This window comes from Drosophila virilis, chromosome 4 (genome assembly GCF_030788295.1).
Source record: "Drosophila virilis strain 15010-1051.87 chromosome 4, Dvir_AGI_RSII-ME, whole genome shotgun sequence".
Taxonomy (NCBI): Eukaryota; Metazoa; Arthropoda; class Insecta; order Diptera; family Drosophilidae; genus Drosophila; species Drosophila virilis.
In genome coordinates, this window is record NC_091546.1 from 18,456 (window position 1) to 35,623 (window position 17,168).

Consider the following 17,168-nt stretch of genomic DNA (forward strand, 5'->3'; position numbering starts at 1 on the left):
AATATTTGGTAAAACTGTGAATGAGACAATATAATAAATAATTGTATATTTATGTTATATTTATTTTTAAAAGATTATCAGTACTTCATGGCGTTGGATTATGATCATGATTACGATTATGGGAATATTCTTAATGAATAATATGATAATTATTTCGATATATTATTTATAGCGAAACGTCGGAAGTATGCATTTATAAAATATTATATTATTAATATATTATATATGAATGTAATTGTGTTGAATTTAAAGCGCTTTGGATATTGTGTGCATAAAAACTTACTTAAAATAATCCGACACACTAGGCATGTAAAAAATTTGTAAAAATTGGGTTATTAGAGATAAAATTATTTTCACTGTAATTAATATAAATTAAATTGGAGCGTATAAGTTACCATTTTAATGGTGTGCTTTTATTTTGATAAGTATTGATTCTGCAAAGAGTAAACCATAATTAAATTTGATTTAATTTTGTAGTTTAATTTTAACTTACTTTATAACACCTTGTGTTTGTACCGAAGTAAGTGTGATAAGCGGCGTTAGACGTTCCACAAAGCGCTCATAGTTACGTTCAAGTTCCCGCTGATAATCCTTCTGATCCGATAATATCAGATTTCTATTCTTCTTTAAAGCATCCGCACACCGTTTTGAAAATTCGCGAAAACACAATCGTAATTTATTTTGGTGCTTCGTTGGTACGGTTGTGCCGTCGGATAAGTTTGACAGAAATACACTAGCCATTTCCATTGGACCTTGGTTGACAGTAGTACCAATGCAGCCCTGTAAAACCATTTGCAATATTTTTGGGTCGGCTGGCTCTTGATTGGTAGCTGCAGCCAATTCTAGTGTTTTCTTTTGGATGTCCTCTGCCATAAGATACATTAAAAGAAATGTTAATAATTATTGATTTAAGCCTTTTCATGGTGGAGGGCTTCGTATTCCATTTGAAATATTTTCCACAAGATTTACTTCTGACTGTCCAGTCCTGACTGACTGAATGACTGACTGATTGGTGATCAATGCACAGCCCAAAACCGTAAAAACTAGAAATTACCTTATGTGATTAAGGTGCACGTTAAGACGGGGAAATATTACTCGCATGTGCTGAAAAATCGCTGAAAACGTTTTTTTGGGAGCCAAAGTTTTGTGGGTTACGTTTCGTGTTTAAATTCATTTCCAAGGATCTACACGAGAAATGATTTGAGACATGTCTCAAACTTTTCGCTTCTCCAATAAAAAATGCGATTTTTTGGTGCAAGTCTTAAGTTTGCATGTATAAATGTGTGCCTGGTTGTACATACATATATGCATTTTTGTTTTGTATAAGCAAACATGCATACATGCATACATGTATGAACACATGTCCGGACACCTACATATATGTGTACACATATATATATATTTTTACACTCATGCATGCATATGTGTACACACATACATATATGTACACTCATGCATACATACATATGCACATGTATACACACATATGTAGATACATTATATACACACATGCATAAATGTCATTTATATGTACGCATGTGCGTACACGGACATACTTACATGTAATCGACAAATTTGTGCATGCACACACGTATATTCACGCACATACATACATATATGTACACACGCACATACATACATACAAACGACATACATACATATAAAACACACATATATATATGTCGGTTATATGAACATATTTGTACACATACATATATGTACACACGGAAATACATACAAATAAACGACAAATTTGTAAATACATAAAAAAAAAAACAAAAAAAAAACAACAAAAAAAAAAACAAAATAAAAAACAACAAAAACACCAACAATACGACATTACAAGCTATGCATGAAAAAGTGCAGAGCTCACTTGTATTCTTGAGAATCGTGGAGGAAAGCGTTTGGTAAAAATTCGTTTTATTTAAATTTGCAGCACAGCATCAAATTAGCTCGGTCTGCGTTAGCTATTAAAAAAACCTGCATGCATACATATGTATATACATAAATGCATTATATGCCTTCCTACAAAGTGGCGAAAAACTTGTGTCACACCCAAATGCAATGTTCGACTTTAATATTGTAACATTACCTTAAAATAGCCAATAATACTTGAATAGTCATAAAGTGAATACACATATATATATATAATATGTTTTGTCAGACGAAGTCAGATTGTTTAAGCCCATGAAAAATATTTTTTTTTAAAAAGATGAAGCCACTTATATATGCCTTCCTACAAAGTGGCGAAAAACTTGTGTCACACCCAAATGCAATGTTCGACTTTAATATTGTAACATTACCTTAAAATAGCCAATAATACTTGAATAGTCATAAAGTGAATACACATATATATATATAGTGACATATCCATAGTCGCACCCACCCTTTAACATATCTTAGCACATAAGCATAAGCACAATTATAAACATTTCTAATATTGTAAACAAAGAGCCTGGTGATAACATCGACATTGGTCAAGATCAAACTGTCCCCCTTTGGTAGACATAAACAATTCACCCTAAATATCACGCCACTGTCAATGTTCCCATCAGAGTACTATCCCACGCATAATTGCTGACGCAGCTCAAACTTCACTCAATTTTGACTCAAACTCTCTCAAAGCGAAGTTTGCTAAGCGACCGCAACAGTTAGATAAATCAGTTCATATTCGGGAAGCAAATCTGAATGTACTCAACAAAAGTAGCCGTTAAGTGAAAATAATAAATTGAAATATATTTTTTTATAGTAACCTAACGTGTAAAACTTAATTGGCGCAGCCGGTAGGATACGTCGGGAAAAATTAAAGATCGCTAAAGGATAATTAATTCCCAGATCTAACGCACAATCGCGACCGAAAGTGTTGTCGGAGTGTAATAAAAATTTTCTCGAATACGTATCCGCACAAGAACCTTCGGGTCATTAGTAGCTTAATAATATTGACCCTTTGGGCAATAAAGCTACTACAGTTAATAACGACTGGATTTGCATATCGTTTGATCCCTGCAATACGTTATTACTGAGTCTTTTTAAGACACACACACAAAAAAAAAAAACATTTAACCAATAATCCATCACAAACTTTAACCTAAAATAAAAGTGCAAAATCAAAGAACAATAAAGTTCAAACCTACAAACTCAAAACTATTCAAAAAAAGTGTATTACATCAAGATGACCATGGAATTATCAGAACAACACCTCAACCAGGCCCTTTCACAACTTAGACAGGTGCCAAGCTTTGACGGATCAACGGATCAACTAAACGCCTTCATTAAAAGGATAGATTACATCCTACACCTGTATCCAACCCGAGATGTTAGACAACATAGCATCTTATACGGAGCCATCGAATTGCAAGTCACAGGAGATGCTCAGAGAATATCACAAAGGACAGCAGCCAACACTTGGCAGGAGCTGAGAAACGCATTGATTGAAGAATACAAAGTGCAGACACCATTTGAAGAACTCCTTCGACGCTTATACAACACGAATTACCAAGGAAACGTCCGTAAGTTCATCGAGGAGCTCGAAAATAAATCTTTTGTTATATTAAATAAGTTAGCACTAGAAAATATACCTAGCAATACAACCCTTTATACAAATGCTATGAATAACACAATCAAAGATGTTATTACAAAAAAATTACCAGATAGGCTTTTCATGATGTTAGCCAGACACGACATTACGTCGACACAAAAACTAAAGCAAGTAGCTCAAAGAGAGGGATTATATGAAAATAGCGTTACTGAAAAACCTAAAAATAATAATGTTCAGGGAAATCCAAATAACAATCGTAGGAACATGGGAAATTATCAGCAAAATGCTAACCCAACCACCATTTCAAGTGGTTATTCCAACACGAATCAGAGTTATCACGCACAAAATAAACAGCATAATAAGTCCGAAGACAATCAGAAAGCTCACCACGAGTTCCAACAGAAATTAAGTCAAGGTAGATACCAAAATCCCTTAAACTACCAAAATCAGTCCCATTCACGCTTGAATGCACCAAACCCTCCGACTAAACGTCAAAGAGATAGTAACAGTGGGCAGATGAAAATGGATACATCCGAAAATTTTCATCAGCAAGCCTCGGAACAAACAGAACAAATCCATTCATAAAATTGATTATGAATGACGAAGTTCTAAAATGTGTCATCGACACAGGTTCAACCATAAATCTAATGAAAACAAACCGCTTAAATTTTCCAGTTTACAACGAAACATTAAAGGTTCACACCATAAATGGTGTTATTGAATTAAAACAAAGTATACGCTTAGGAGCAAGCAAAATTTGTCCGAGCAAACAAAAATTCTATATTCACGACTTCTCAGAGCATTATGATGTTCTGATTGGGAGAGAATACCTTGAGGCATGTCAAGCAAAAATAGACTATGCACAAGGATCCGTAACCTTAGGAGAATTTAACTTTTGTTTTAGATATAACGACGAAGAGGTCGAAGAGGACATGACCGCACAAGAGTGCCTTGATCCACCCTCAACAGAGGACAGACCATTTAACTTCGCTATTAATAATGAATTAATAGAAAACAATGAGTTTAGGCTAGAGCACCTAAACTCAGAAGAAAAAGAAAAAATAAAAAAAGTTTTACATGAATTTCGTGATATCCAGTACCATGAAGGTGACAATTTGACTTTCACTAGTACAATTAAACACAAAATTCTAACAAAACATGAGGACCCAATTTACAAGCGTCCATACAAATATCCTCAAATATACGATGAGGAAGTAAATAAACAAATAAGCGATATGATAAAACAAAATATCATACGTAAAACCAAATCCCAACAAGATACAAGCAATTGTCAAATTCCCAATTCCAAAAACCCCAAAAGAAATAAAATCATTTCTAGGATTATGTGGTTTCTATAGGAAATTTATACCAAATTTCGCTAATATAGTAAAACCATTAACACTTAAATTAAAAAAAGGAGCAAAAATCAATATAAAAGACAGAGACTACGAACTAGCGTTTGAAAAGCTAAAAGTACTCATAACATCCGACCCAATTTTAATATACCCTAACTTCGAAAAACCATTTTCATTAACTACAGACGCGAGTAATATGGCAATAGGGGCCGTCCTTTCGCAAGAGCATAAGCCTATATGCTATGCAAGTAGAACTCTCAACGAGCATGAGTTAAATTATTCAACGATTGAAAAAGAATTATTAGCAATCGTTTGGGCCACTAAATACTTTAGGTCCTATCTCTTTGGTCGACAATTTCAAATCCTTAGTGATCACAGACCACTCGTCTGGTTAAATAATATGAAAGAACCTAACATGAAATTACAAAGGTGGAAGATCAAGCTAAATGAGTTTGATTTCCAAATTAAATACGTCCCAGGAAAAGAAAATTATGTGGCAGATGCTCTGTCCAGAATTCAATTAAACGAAAACTTCTTAGGCGAAGATACAATTAGCACAAGAGCAACAATACATAGTGCTCAAGAAGACAACAGTAACCATTTACAAATCACAGAAAGACCACTTAATTATTATAATCGACAAATAGAATTTGAAAAAGGAACCGAGAACGAAACAAAAGTTACGAATTACTTTCACAAAACCAACATAAAAATTACGTACAAAGACATGACTAATACGCATGCCAAAGAATTAATAAAAGAATACTTATGCACAAAGAAAAGTGTGCTATACTTCCACAACGAAGCAGATTTTCCAATTTTTCAAGAAGCCTACTTAGAAATAATAAGTCCGAATAATTCAACAAAGGCAATGAAAACTAGTACAAAATTAATAGACCTTCAAACATACGCAGAATTCAAAGAATTAATATTAAAAAAGCACAAAGAATTATTACATCCAGGAATTGAAAAAACTATCAATTGGTTCAAAGAAACCCACTATTTCCCAGATTATCAAAATTTAATTCAAAATCTAATAAATGAATGTGAGATTTGCAACATCGCAAAAACAGAACACAGAGATACAAAATTAACTTTCGAAATAACTCCGGAAATCGCTAATATCCGAGAAAAATATGTAATGGATTTTTACATAGTAGGAGATAAACAATTTTTATCTTGCATTGATATCTATTCAAAATTTGCATCATTAATAGAAATAAAAAGTAGAGACTGGCTAGAAACCAAACGAGCTATATTACAAGTGTTCAACCAAATGGGTAAACCCATCGAAATAAAGGCAGACAAAGACTCAGCTTTTATGTGCACAGCTTTACAATTATGGCTAAAATCAGAAGCAGTAAATATTAATATAACCACTAGTAAAAATGGTATATCCGACGTAGAACGATTTCATAAGACAGTTAACGAAAAACTAAGAATCATTAACAGCGACTCAGACGTCGAAAATAAACTTACAAAATTTGAAACTATACTCTACACGTACAATCATAAAACAAAGCACAAAACGACTAACAGAACACCAGCGGACATATTCATATATGCAGGTACACCAGAGTATGACACTCAAGCTAATAAAGAAAAACTAATAAATAATCTCAACAAAAAACGAACAAATTATGAAATTGACACTAGATACAAACACTCACCGTTAGTTAAATCAAAGACGACAACCCCGTTCAAGAAAACAGGAGAACTAAGACAAATCGACGACAAACATTTTGAGGAAACTAACAGAGGCAGGAAAATAACACATTACAAAACCAAATTCAAAAAGAAAAAGAAGACTAATCAAAGCAAATATAACAATTACAGGTCAACAACAGACAGCGATCAAAACATACAAGCACCAGCTTAAATTAATTATTATAATATTACTATCAATAACTGTAAACTATATAAATGCACAGAGTATTGAAATTAATCCTATCAAAGCCCATAACGGATATCTCATATTTAAAACAGGAACCATAGACATTCCGACAGATTACGAATTCCACTGTTTAACGGTTAATATAACAAAAACCGAAGAAACTTTTAACAATTTAATTGAACAAAGTAAAGAATTCAATAACCTTATACAAATCGAATACCTAGTAGAAAAATTAAACAGAGAAATAAACGGCTTAAAAATAGCCAAACGCAGCAAAAGAGGTTTAGTTAACATAGTAGGAACAGCATATAAATACTTATTTGGAACATTAGATCAAGAAGACAAAGCAGAAATTGAACAAAAAATAAGCAACTTAGCAGAAAACAGCGTTCAGGTTAACGAATTAAATTACATAATAGAAGCTATAAACAAAGGAATAGAAATCATGAACGAACTAGATCAAGAGAAACAAAAAGGAAAGAAATTAGATATCCTTATATTTAACTTACAACACTTTACAGAATATATAGAAGACATTGAGATGGGAATGCAGCTCACAAGATTAGGAATTTTTAACCCAAAATTACTAAAACATGACTATTTGTTGCATGTTAATTCTGAGAAATTGTTGAATACAAAAACTTCCACTTGGTTTAAATCAGATACAAACGAAATACTTATAATATCCCATATTCCTCGAGAAATAATAAAAAGCCCGGTATTCGAAATAATTCCATACCCGGATGAAAATAATAATATTTTGACAGAAATAGCTCATGAAAAATATTTTACCCAAGATAAAAAAGTTTATAGCAGAGAAACAAAAAAATTAATTAATAATGAATGTTTAACAGGAATTTTAAACCAAATAACATCAGAATGTAGTTATACTAAAATTTTGCAAAATTTTCAAATCAACTACATAGAACCAAATATAATTTTAACTTGGAATTTACCAAAAACTATATTAAACCATAATTGTATAAATAACGAAATAACAATAGAAGGAAACAATATAATAAAAATCTTTAATTGTTCATTGCAAATTAATGAAATTTCAATTTCAAACAATATGTTAGATTATACTCAAAGCATTTACGTAAGCAATGATGTTATAAAATTAGAACCACTTTCGTTTGTACAAACGAAACAAATTATAAATGCACATACAAAATTTAACAATGTATTCCAGATAATTACAATAACCATATTTGTAATCATATTAATAAGTTTAACACTGTATTTGACATATAAGTTCAAAAGCATACCTAAGAAATTAATTATAAAATATAAAAAACCCAAAGTAGAAGAAACACCTACAATAATAGGAGATATACCAATTGTAAAAGAAGAAAATGTTACACTATATCCAAACTTAAACACCTGAGGACAGGCACTTTTCTAATGGTTGGGGGAGTGACATATCCATAGTCGCACCCACCCTTTAACATATCTTAGCACATAAGCATAAGCACAATTATAAACATTTCTAATATTGTAAACAAAGAGCCTGGTGATAACATCGACATTGGTCAAGATCAAACTGTCCCCCTTTGGTAGACATAAACAATTCACCCTAAATATCACGCCACTGTCAATGTTCCCATCAGAGTACTATCCCACGCATAATTGCTGACGCAGCTCAAACTTCACTCAATTTTGACTCAAACTCTCTCAAAGCGAAGTTTGCTAAGCGACCGCAACAGTTAGATAAATCAGTTCATATTCGGGAAGCAAATCTGAATGTACTCAACAAAAGTAGCCGTTAAGTGAAAATAATAAATTGAAATATATTTTTTTATAGTAACCTAACGTGTAAAACTTAATTATATATAATATGTTTTGTCAGACGAAGTCAGATTGTTTAAGCCCATGAAAAATATTTTTTTTTAAAAAGATGAAGCCACTTTACTATATAGGTTAACTTATTAAAAATTACTTACCGATTGCCACTTCAATCGGCTCCAATTGAAATTGCGCTCTACTGATTACTTGGATACGGGTTTTGACGTAAGGGAAGTGGTTAGCTGTTGTTAATATTGTTTTTCGTTTACATTGCTCATGTAATTCTCCATGAGCTTTTCCGCCTTTAGTGAAAGGTGTTGCAAATATAAAACGTTCTAAGGGAAAAAGTATGAAATAGATAAATTAAATTTAACCTAAGGGAAGTTAACTGTTTGTAATACTAGTTATCGATTGCATTGCTCATGTAATTTTCCATAAGCTTTTCCGCTTTTGGCATTCTAAGGGAAAAAGGACAAATTAGTGGTATAATTTTAAATACCGTCAGTATACTTGCTTGGTAAAATACATTCATGCACCCAAAGCGAGCATGTTTCATTTTACGCAGCCCCACAGTTTGAAAGCTTCTGTTTTTGTTACCCTATGGTTTTATGTTTGTAGGTTGTACAAGATGGTGTTTGTGAATATTCCAAATCAATAAAATCTAAAGCTGCGTTTTATAATTTTGTTTAAAATGGGATTTGAGAGGGGGGTTGTAGGGAAGGTAACCAAAACCTAGATTGGAAAAGGAGTTTATGGGCTTGAAAGGTGTAATGTTTGTTTTTTTTTTAATACTTACATCAGTGTAAGCAGACGAATATGGTCTAATCAACTGTGGTGCTGATATTGCTCAACAATTGGTCTACTATATTGCCTTTGCGTACATCCGAAAAAAAAACATACCCACTTCAACAATATTGCATACAAAAACCCAGTTTCAAACAAAAAATGAACTGTTGCATACGGAAGCAGACAAACGGACAATTTTTAATTAAGAAAGCTGATTGCTTTCTCCAAAAAATAAGCATGGATGTTTTTGGACTTGTAAATTATTGTACTCGACAGCTAAGAATAAAAAAAAAAAGATATAAATGACATACTTATATTAAAATTTCGCTCAAAGTAAGTCTCGCGATGACGCATTTCATAGGTTTCGAAGTAGGGTTCGACATAAGTGATTTGTATATACGCCTTTTCTGAATCCAATGTGTTTGAATCAAAATTATTTGAGTCCTTAATAATATGCACCGATTCAGGACCAAATCTATCCGCATAGAAGTTCTAATTGAGAAAATGATTTAAATTTATTAAATGTCAATGTCAATTTCAATATCAGAATACCTGAAGTCTGCTAAATATTTCTGGCAACTTTGTTAATGTGGGTTCTTTGTAAATGAATTCTTGCTGGTCCAGATCTCCAAATTTGGCGCCATAGAAACCAACGCGAAAATATGTTCCAAACACCCTTTTACCCTATAAAAAAGTAAGAATGTAGCAGTGTATGATTTAAATTTTGTATATTTGAGACTTGCAGAGGAGATTTGCATTTCGCACTAACCTGCAGCTGTGCAATTCGATTAAAGGCTTCTTGAAGCTTGCCATGAATTTTGCCAAGCTTGTGAAATTCACGGTTCGCCTCACAGATTGGAATTAATATTTTATATACTTCGTTCATAGCTTCATACATTCCTGCGACTTGAAAAGAATTAGAAGCCTCTTCGAGCAATGCTTTTAATCCCGTCTCAGTAAAGTGGTTGCCCAGACATATGCCATCTTCACCGGGACTAAGAACATCATCCGATACCGCAGACTCCATAAACGTATTTGGTGAAATGCGCTGAAAACTTACCGCACCGACAGGCAAATGTGTTTGGGATTCCAGCATACTAAGATATTCTGAAACTAAGGCAGCCCCATGTATGTAGCACATGGCCGCCTCGGTGTGATTAGCGCGTTCACGGTGCTTTTTAGCCATGTTTTCTAGCCATGTTAGCCGTAAGTCTGGATTGTTTTGATACCCTTTTGCTATGCGGTTCATTAGGTCAAGTAACATTTCTGGGTCCTCCTGGTATTCCTTCATTTTTACAGTATCTGAGAGGATCATATGCAGATTGAACAATAAATCTTGCACTTGTTCTGGAAAAGAAGTTTCCTGCAAGTCTGCATCGGACTCGGCGTAGACTAAAATTGTTTTTAACGCACGACGAAGCGACTGTTCGCTAAAAGATGCACTAGTCCCCACTAGAGAGCTTAGTGACATAGTTACCTGCATTTTGACGCGTGCGAAGTTCTAAAATGGGAGGTGTCGTTACATAAATGTTTATAAAAACAGGTATTTAAATGCTTTTTCTGGGCCAAGTATATTTCTCTGTCTCAGCACTACTATATTCAACTGATTTTCCGCCCATATGAAAATTAAACTTTGCACATATTTCTTTAAAAGCTCATTTCATTGGTGAAGCACATTTAAATGTGATTTGAAATAGATCATTGAGAGATAATCTGAATTATCCCGATATAAAACATAAAAGAGTAATACCTATTATTACCTATTTTCCAGCATTTTTAACGTAGAGTATTGAAGACGAACGGACAAAGATTGAATTTTCCACACCTCCCTCTCAACGTAAACGTAACTACTGTACAAATAAACGGATCGGTCTGTATTTTGATCGCCAGTCAGTCAGTTAGTCAGTTAGCCTTGGCAAATAGTTATACATCAATTGGTTTAATTATTTTTTATATACTTACATTTCCAATTTCAAAGTTTTGTCTCATTAGCAGGTACAACGATGCAGCTGCCTGTGAACGAATTCCTGGTAATTGTGATGCGCAATGCTTTAACAGTAAAAGGCATAAATCTGCGCATATATCGGTTTCTTCTTCAAACAGAAGATTTGGAAATTTAAAGATCAATGCACGTTGAGAAGCAAATAAATTTTGCAATGCCAGGGTCGATTGATTGCGAGATAAACTATGCAGGAGGACTTTTAGTACTGTCCCTAGAAGATTATGATGAAGGTTAGTAGCCACATGAACTACTATTTCTAAGGAATCTAGAATTATAAGTGCAATTTCAGTAGAAAGAGAACCCTCAATAAAATGACTTAATTCGTGCTCTGGTTCGCATTTGGTAACTGCTTCACTGTACTGCGAACGGTATGGCATGTGCTCCTTACGCCAGCGAAGTTTTTCCGTTGAATTTCGATCTTTGCGACGATTAATCAAATCATAACGTGCCGAATTTGTTCCTCTAATGCATTCTTCTAATTTTTCTTTAACATCAGTTGGCGCTGTTTTACGAAAGCTATGAGTATTAGCCCGTTTAGGGATGGGCATCCTTTTTTGACCCGAATATTCAAAAGCTTTTAAGCATGTATTAAGTACTTGCAGCATTTGGTGCACACGATGCGGGCTTAAGCCGAGAAGCCAGCGATAGAGTACCGTGCGTTCCAAATTTTTCAGCACCCAAAGGAAACAAGCCAGCAAGTGACGCGTATTCTCTGCGTTCAAGGGAACCTTGTTTTTCGATTGTTCCGACATGTAGGAGTATACACGACTACCTGAGATAGCATATGCTACTTCTGGGCTTATAGTGGCCGTGGCTATAGTCTGGTGAGGTCCTTGATAATCTTCAAGTAGACCTATCTGCTGCAAGCGATCGTGATCTTGAGCATCTGGTAGATATTGATATAGTTGTGAAAAAGTATCCATGACTATCGAAAGCAGTGGTATATAGAGTGAAGCTACTCGCGAGCGTACTTCCGCATCGTACCGCGAGTCATGCGAAGTTAAAAGATTTCGGATGCAGTTAATTGCTTTTCCATGAACCTGAGGATTGGGCACATCCATGACAGTGGCCAAATCGCTTAACACAAGGCCGATGAGAAAGTGCTGTTGACGAAATTCAGTACTAAGGTCGGCGTGCAACGCACGTTCAATGGATCCCTGAGCAAACAAAAATAAACTCGTAAAATGTAAACCGAAATTTGAATAGTTATAATACGTACATATGAACTCTGACTAGTGTTAGATGTAGTGCTGGGAGTTGGGCTGCAAGGCGCTGAGATGGTCGTGTAAGAAGTACCGAAAGGACAATTTAACGCTACAAAATGTTCGTGACTGCATACAATTCGTTGAAAGTCGAGTTTATAGTTCATCAAATCAGGTACTAACGCATTTCTTGATGTTATAAGCTTCGAGTATATTTTAATTAAGCCAAAGACAAATCCACGATCCATAATGCTCAGTAGATCGAAAATCAAAAAGCTTAAGCTTGCATTCAATGACTGAGCTAATCTTGGGTCTGTGCTATGGTACTCAATTACTTTGTTGGTTACAACTGCGACAAGCGAGGCTACGTCTTCGTTAAACTGGTGTGAAAACCGCTGTTTACGTGGAGCATTCAAGGTACCTGAATTATCTAAGTGTTCTATCATAGATTTGATAATAAGCTCAAAGAGAAACCATGAATTACTCATAGCAATATCTGCCACTCTCCCACTAGACAGGGTGTACTGCAAGACGAGCTCTTCGTGTAGCAAGCGTACATGACTGGCATTCGATTCTAGTCCCACTCTCGGATGTGGGCTCACTTCAAGAGCTATAAGAAAGTAAACTTAATGAGAGTACTTTATAATAATTTTTGGTAACTTACCAGCAGTATGAGTGCTTGAATCATTATCGTAAATGCTACAGGTTTCCTTCGATAAGAACTCATTGGTAGTGATGTGTTTAGTACTGAAGGGGCGCGGTATTTTGCATTGGAACTGCACATAAGTGGAAAACAAGCTCTGGCGTCCATATTGGTCTATGTCGTTTAGTATTGAAAGCTGAGCTGAAACTAAGCAAAGCACCTCGAACACAGTCGAACCCAAAGACATAATTTGGCCTCCTACTTTATGTGTAGTAACCAACAATTCAATTAGCTTGTCCAACACAAGAGGCAGATGCCTAACAAGTGAATCACGACTAGCATGATCTATGTCCAGTAGGCACCTTTTTAACTCGGCTTCCATATTACACTCGCCAATGTGGGAAGGAATGTTTCGGGTGTCCAAATATTCGCAGATCAAAAAAAATCGATCTAGGTGTGCATCCAAAGTGTGAACTGAAGTCACGGCATCCACATTAATGGAAAATACAGCGCGATGGTTGTCGAGCCATTTTATTCCAGGAAGATGAACATTTGGTGGGATAAAAGAGTAGTTCTCCGGGGGTGTTTCCACCATAACAGGCAAATTGAATTCGCCAACTTTTAGTTTTCCATCCTCCAGAAGTGGTAACCAAGTGTAGCCGATGGGAGTTTCCACTGAAAGTTGCAAATCGTGTGGCTTTTTTTGGCATGATACGTGGTAGATGGTGAACAATAAATGGTGGTGCTGCTTGATGAAAGCGGGCAGAGCAATCTTAATCTCGTCATAGAATGATGGACACTTGTTATGGTAATTGACGCATGTAAATGCTTCGGTCGTAAATTCCGGACACGACGATTTACCAAAGATGGCATTGACTGCATCATTTGGTGTTTCACCTATGTCAATATTGAAAAAAAAAAATGTGATTATTGTTTTAATTTCATATCATTTTCTTACCTGCCATCAATTGTATACGAATGGCAATGTTACGAGCCGAGCCGGCGCGTGATGAAAAATTTAACTCTTTAGGAGACACAAATAGTAGATTACGATAGCTATAATGGGGATTATAAATGGGTAGCGGGGGGAATTCCAATATTTCTTTAACTGGGCGTAGTTTGTCGCCATTATGTGGCTCGATTTTAGCCAATTCCGGTGTTAACGCATTCGTAACATCTTCAACACAAGGTGATATTTCCAATTTTATGGATCCCGGAATACATTTATATTTTTTTATGACTGTACTTGGCCTTTTAAGCTCGGGTAAAATTTTGTATAAGTCTTCATCTTTCATTTTATCTGCCTCTTGCTTAAAAAAACTTGGCACTGTTAAAGTAATTGGACGAAAACTTTCAACAACGTTGGCGAAGTCATCTGGTGACCAAGAGCGGCGTTTTTCTTTCCGTTCTAGTGAACCCCGCCTTGTTAGCGTACCGCTCATATCGTTAGCTTTTCGGCGTAGCTGATCAAAACTGCTAGTAGAAGACTTACGATCTAAGCTATTTGAGCTTACGGCAGAACCCAAAATTGCACTGCCACTGCTGTTCGATGAGTCCCTCTCACCAACGTAAGAGTCCTTATTTTCGAAGTTGTCCCCATTAAAGACGTTTGTTAGGTATATAGCAGTCCAAGCAAAAGGCATGCGATATTTTCCCAGGCGCTCACAATAATCCATTGCATTTGACTTTACTTTTTCTCGGTACTTGTCTTTGTCCTCTTTAAGGTAGGGCTCCACAGAATTATTAATGTCACCCTGCAGAACTTTTTCCAGTCGTATAACAAGAAATAAATCATTACTTGGATATGAAATTTCAAATATTGCGGAGCGACTTTGCGTGCTTACGTCGGCACACCGAACATGGGTTGATAACATAAGTTTCAGATTGTCCGAATTCATATCAAAGTAAAAATTTTCAGATACTTTCAGTCGCTCTTTTGCATCGTAAATTGCCATTGATGCGAATATAGGCTCTACTTCTAACTCCAACTTTAGTTGTAGACACTTAACTTGTATGCGATGACCAATATGTTCTACTGGAACTTCAGCGGGAAACCTGCGCTCAACAACTTCTTCATTTTCAATATCCGGATAAAGGGAAAAGAAGGCATCTTGCCGATCCTCCTGCCGCCGCGTGTCATTTAATTGATCAATTTGTTCTGGCGGTACATTATCCAATAAATTTGGAATAAGAGGGTCATTAACAGAGCGCCTTAAATCAAAACTTGCCCAAGAACTGCGAGGAGTTAGCGTATCGGTACAAGAACTAACCGAGGCTAAGCTGGCTATAGATTGTCTGGAACTAGGTGTGCAACTTTCGCTCTTATCGGTGAATGACTCGTCAAAGGAGGAAAAGTCTCTATCAATCTCGAACTCTTGCTGGTAGCCCGAAGGGCTAATAGTTTCGCGATCAATACGCTCTCGTGTACAACACGAGCTTGAGTAGTGGCGTTGTGCATATTCTACAACTTTCCAAGGACGCGTGTAACAATGAATGCTTTCCTGTACATGCTTTGGTAAGTCAGAGCTGCAAAATAGATTCTAAATATTAAAAATACCACTTAAATGGGCATTGCTTACATATTTGCTTTAGGAATAATGTGCTCGACAGTGCGAATCTTTCTCGGAATTGTTTTAACTGACACATCTCCTTGAGGAAAATCCAAAATATGCTTTAAAGGATCTCGGTTAATAATATTAATGTTTTGAATAAGGAATTCTTCATAATCAAGCGGTTCAGTGAGAGACAGCTAACGGATAATTAATTGTAAGTAAATTGTATGCAAATGAATAAAAAGAGAAAAAAATTACAGTAGATGAACACACTGAGCTGCAGTTGGTGGGCTTAGACGTCATATGCATAGTAATGTTTTTGCGCACATCTGCCGCTGGTTGCCTGTTGAAAAGAAGGTACATATATAAATTTGTTTCTATAGAAGGGACCAAAAACCATGGAACAATTTTTGTGCCGACAAATGCGTAACAAGGGTGCGGTTATTACAATTTCAGCTTTAATCTACCACTTTTTTTTACGTACTTTGAAACTTTTTGTACAAACGATCTCTGTGCTGTCGACATTTTTGCACAGTAATTTATTACAAATATAACTAAAATATTGCTTCCCAAATTGAAAATCAAACAATGGGCAAAATGAAAGAAACTGTAGAGCTGAGTGTGCACTACCCGATAGCTGACCGATAAATTGTGGTGGATAGCTGATTATTATTTTGTGTCGCGCTGTGGTGTGGTAGTTTTTCAAAATTAATCCCAACCTACTTTGACAGTCAAAGTCACCTCTCAACAGTTTTTTCTTGTGTATTTGTAATGTTTTTCCATGATATTTTAGAACCCTAAAGAATAAATATTATTTAAATAGTCTGAGCCTTTTAACATTTGACTTGTATGAGGAAGCAAATTAATCAATACGTTACGTATTTAGGTATTTTTAAATAATAAAGTTTGTTAGTAAACAAGTAAGACGTTCTGGTCGGGAGCTCCCGACTAGGGGATACCCTGAACACTCTTCTTCCAATATCAAATACATATATATATATATATAATGTAATATATATATAATATATAATATATATGTCGTGTATCCAATAAATTATTGTGAGTATTATTTTGAATGCTAACGATTAAGTGTTAGTAAGAATCAGAGAATTTGACAGAAGGTACTGCTATTTAACATAACTGTCCTACTTGTATTAGGGTTGCTACTGAAAGCATGGTGTGAGACAAAAAAGATAGTCTCTGCCGAGCATGGCCCGAGTGTGTTGTATAACGTCCAGTTTGCTATAGTGTTGAATGTTCACTAACAGTACTAAAAGTCAGAGAAGAATATAGAATGACAAGAGCATGAGTAGTATGCTCGAGGACGATGAAAATTATTCATTCTAAAAGTGGAAGTCATAGAGAACAGACGTGCTCGCTCCTAAAAATATAATTATTTTGTGACTATAAC

The 17,168-nt window shown here is 35.2% G+C and overlaps 1 protein-coding gene across 3 annotated transcripts; it reads right to left on the reverse strand.

Moving 5' to 3' along the window:
* Positions 1-87: 87 nt before the first annotated feature.
* Zir (dedicator of cytokinesis) lies at positions 88-16,401 on the reverse strand. 3 transcript variants are annotated; one of them, XM_002059074.4, is made up of 14 exons: positions 16,242-16,401; positions 16,016-16,100; positions 15,785-15,954; positions 14,164-15,731; positions 13,227-14,102; positions 12,580-13,172; positions 11,321-12,517; positions 10,128-10,859; positions 9,911-10,042; positions 9,670-9,850; positions 8,731-8,907; positions 494-866; positions 396-434; positions 88-301 (listed from the first exon to the last, which is right to left on the reverse strand). In XM_002059074.4, exons 1-14 carry the CDS (start codon positions 16,280-16,282, stop codon positions 280-282), a joined length of 6,186 nt encoding a protein of 2,061 aa, XP_002059110.2. In that variant the 5' UTR covers positions 16,283-16,401; the 3' UTR covers positions 88-279. The 3 variants fall into 3 exon arrangements, 1 of the variants encoding a protein (XP_002059110.2); XR_011416714.1 differs by lacking the exons at positions 88-301; positions 396-434; positions 494-866 and adding exons at positions 8,962-9,030; positions 9,087-9,170 and having other exon boundaries at positions 8,767-8,907; XR_011416713.1 differs by lacking the exons at positions 88-301; positions 396-434; positions 494-866 and adding an exon at positions 8,962-9,170 and having other exon boundaries at positions 8,767-8,907.
* Positions 16,402-17,168: the final 767 nt, after the last annotated feature.

Excerpts from the sequence above, each read along its gene's own strand:
- Zir (XM_002059074.4), bottom strand. The coding sequence starts at position 16,282 with ATGTCGACAGCACAGAGATCGTTTGTACAAAAAGTTTCAAA. Across the intron at positions 10,860-11,320 it reads AAAACTTTGAAATTGGAAAT|AACTTCGCACGCGTCAAAAT; the intron begins GTAAGTATATAA and ends CTCCCATTTTAG. Across the intron at positions 10,043-10,127 it reads ATCGAATTGCACAGCTGCAG|GGTAAAAGGGTGTTTGGAAC; the intron begins GTTAGTGCGAAA and ends ACTTTTTTATAG.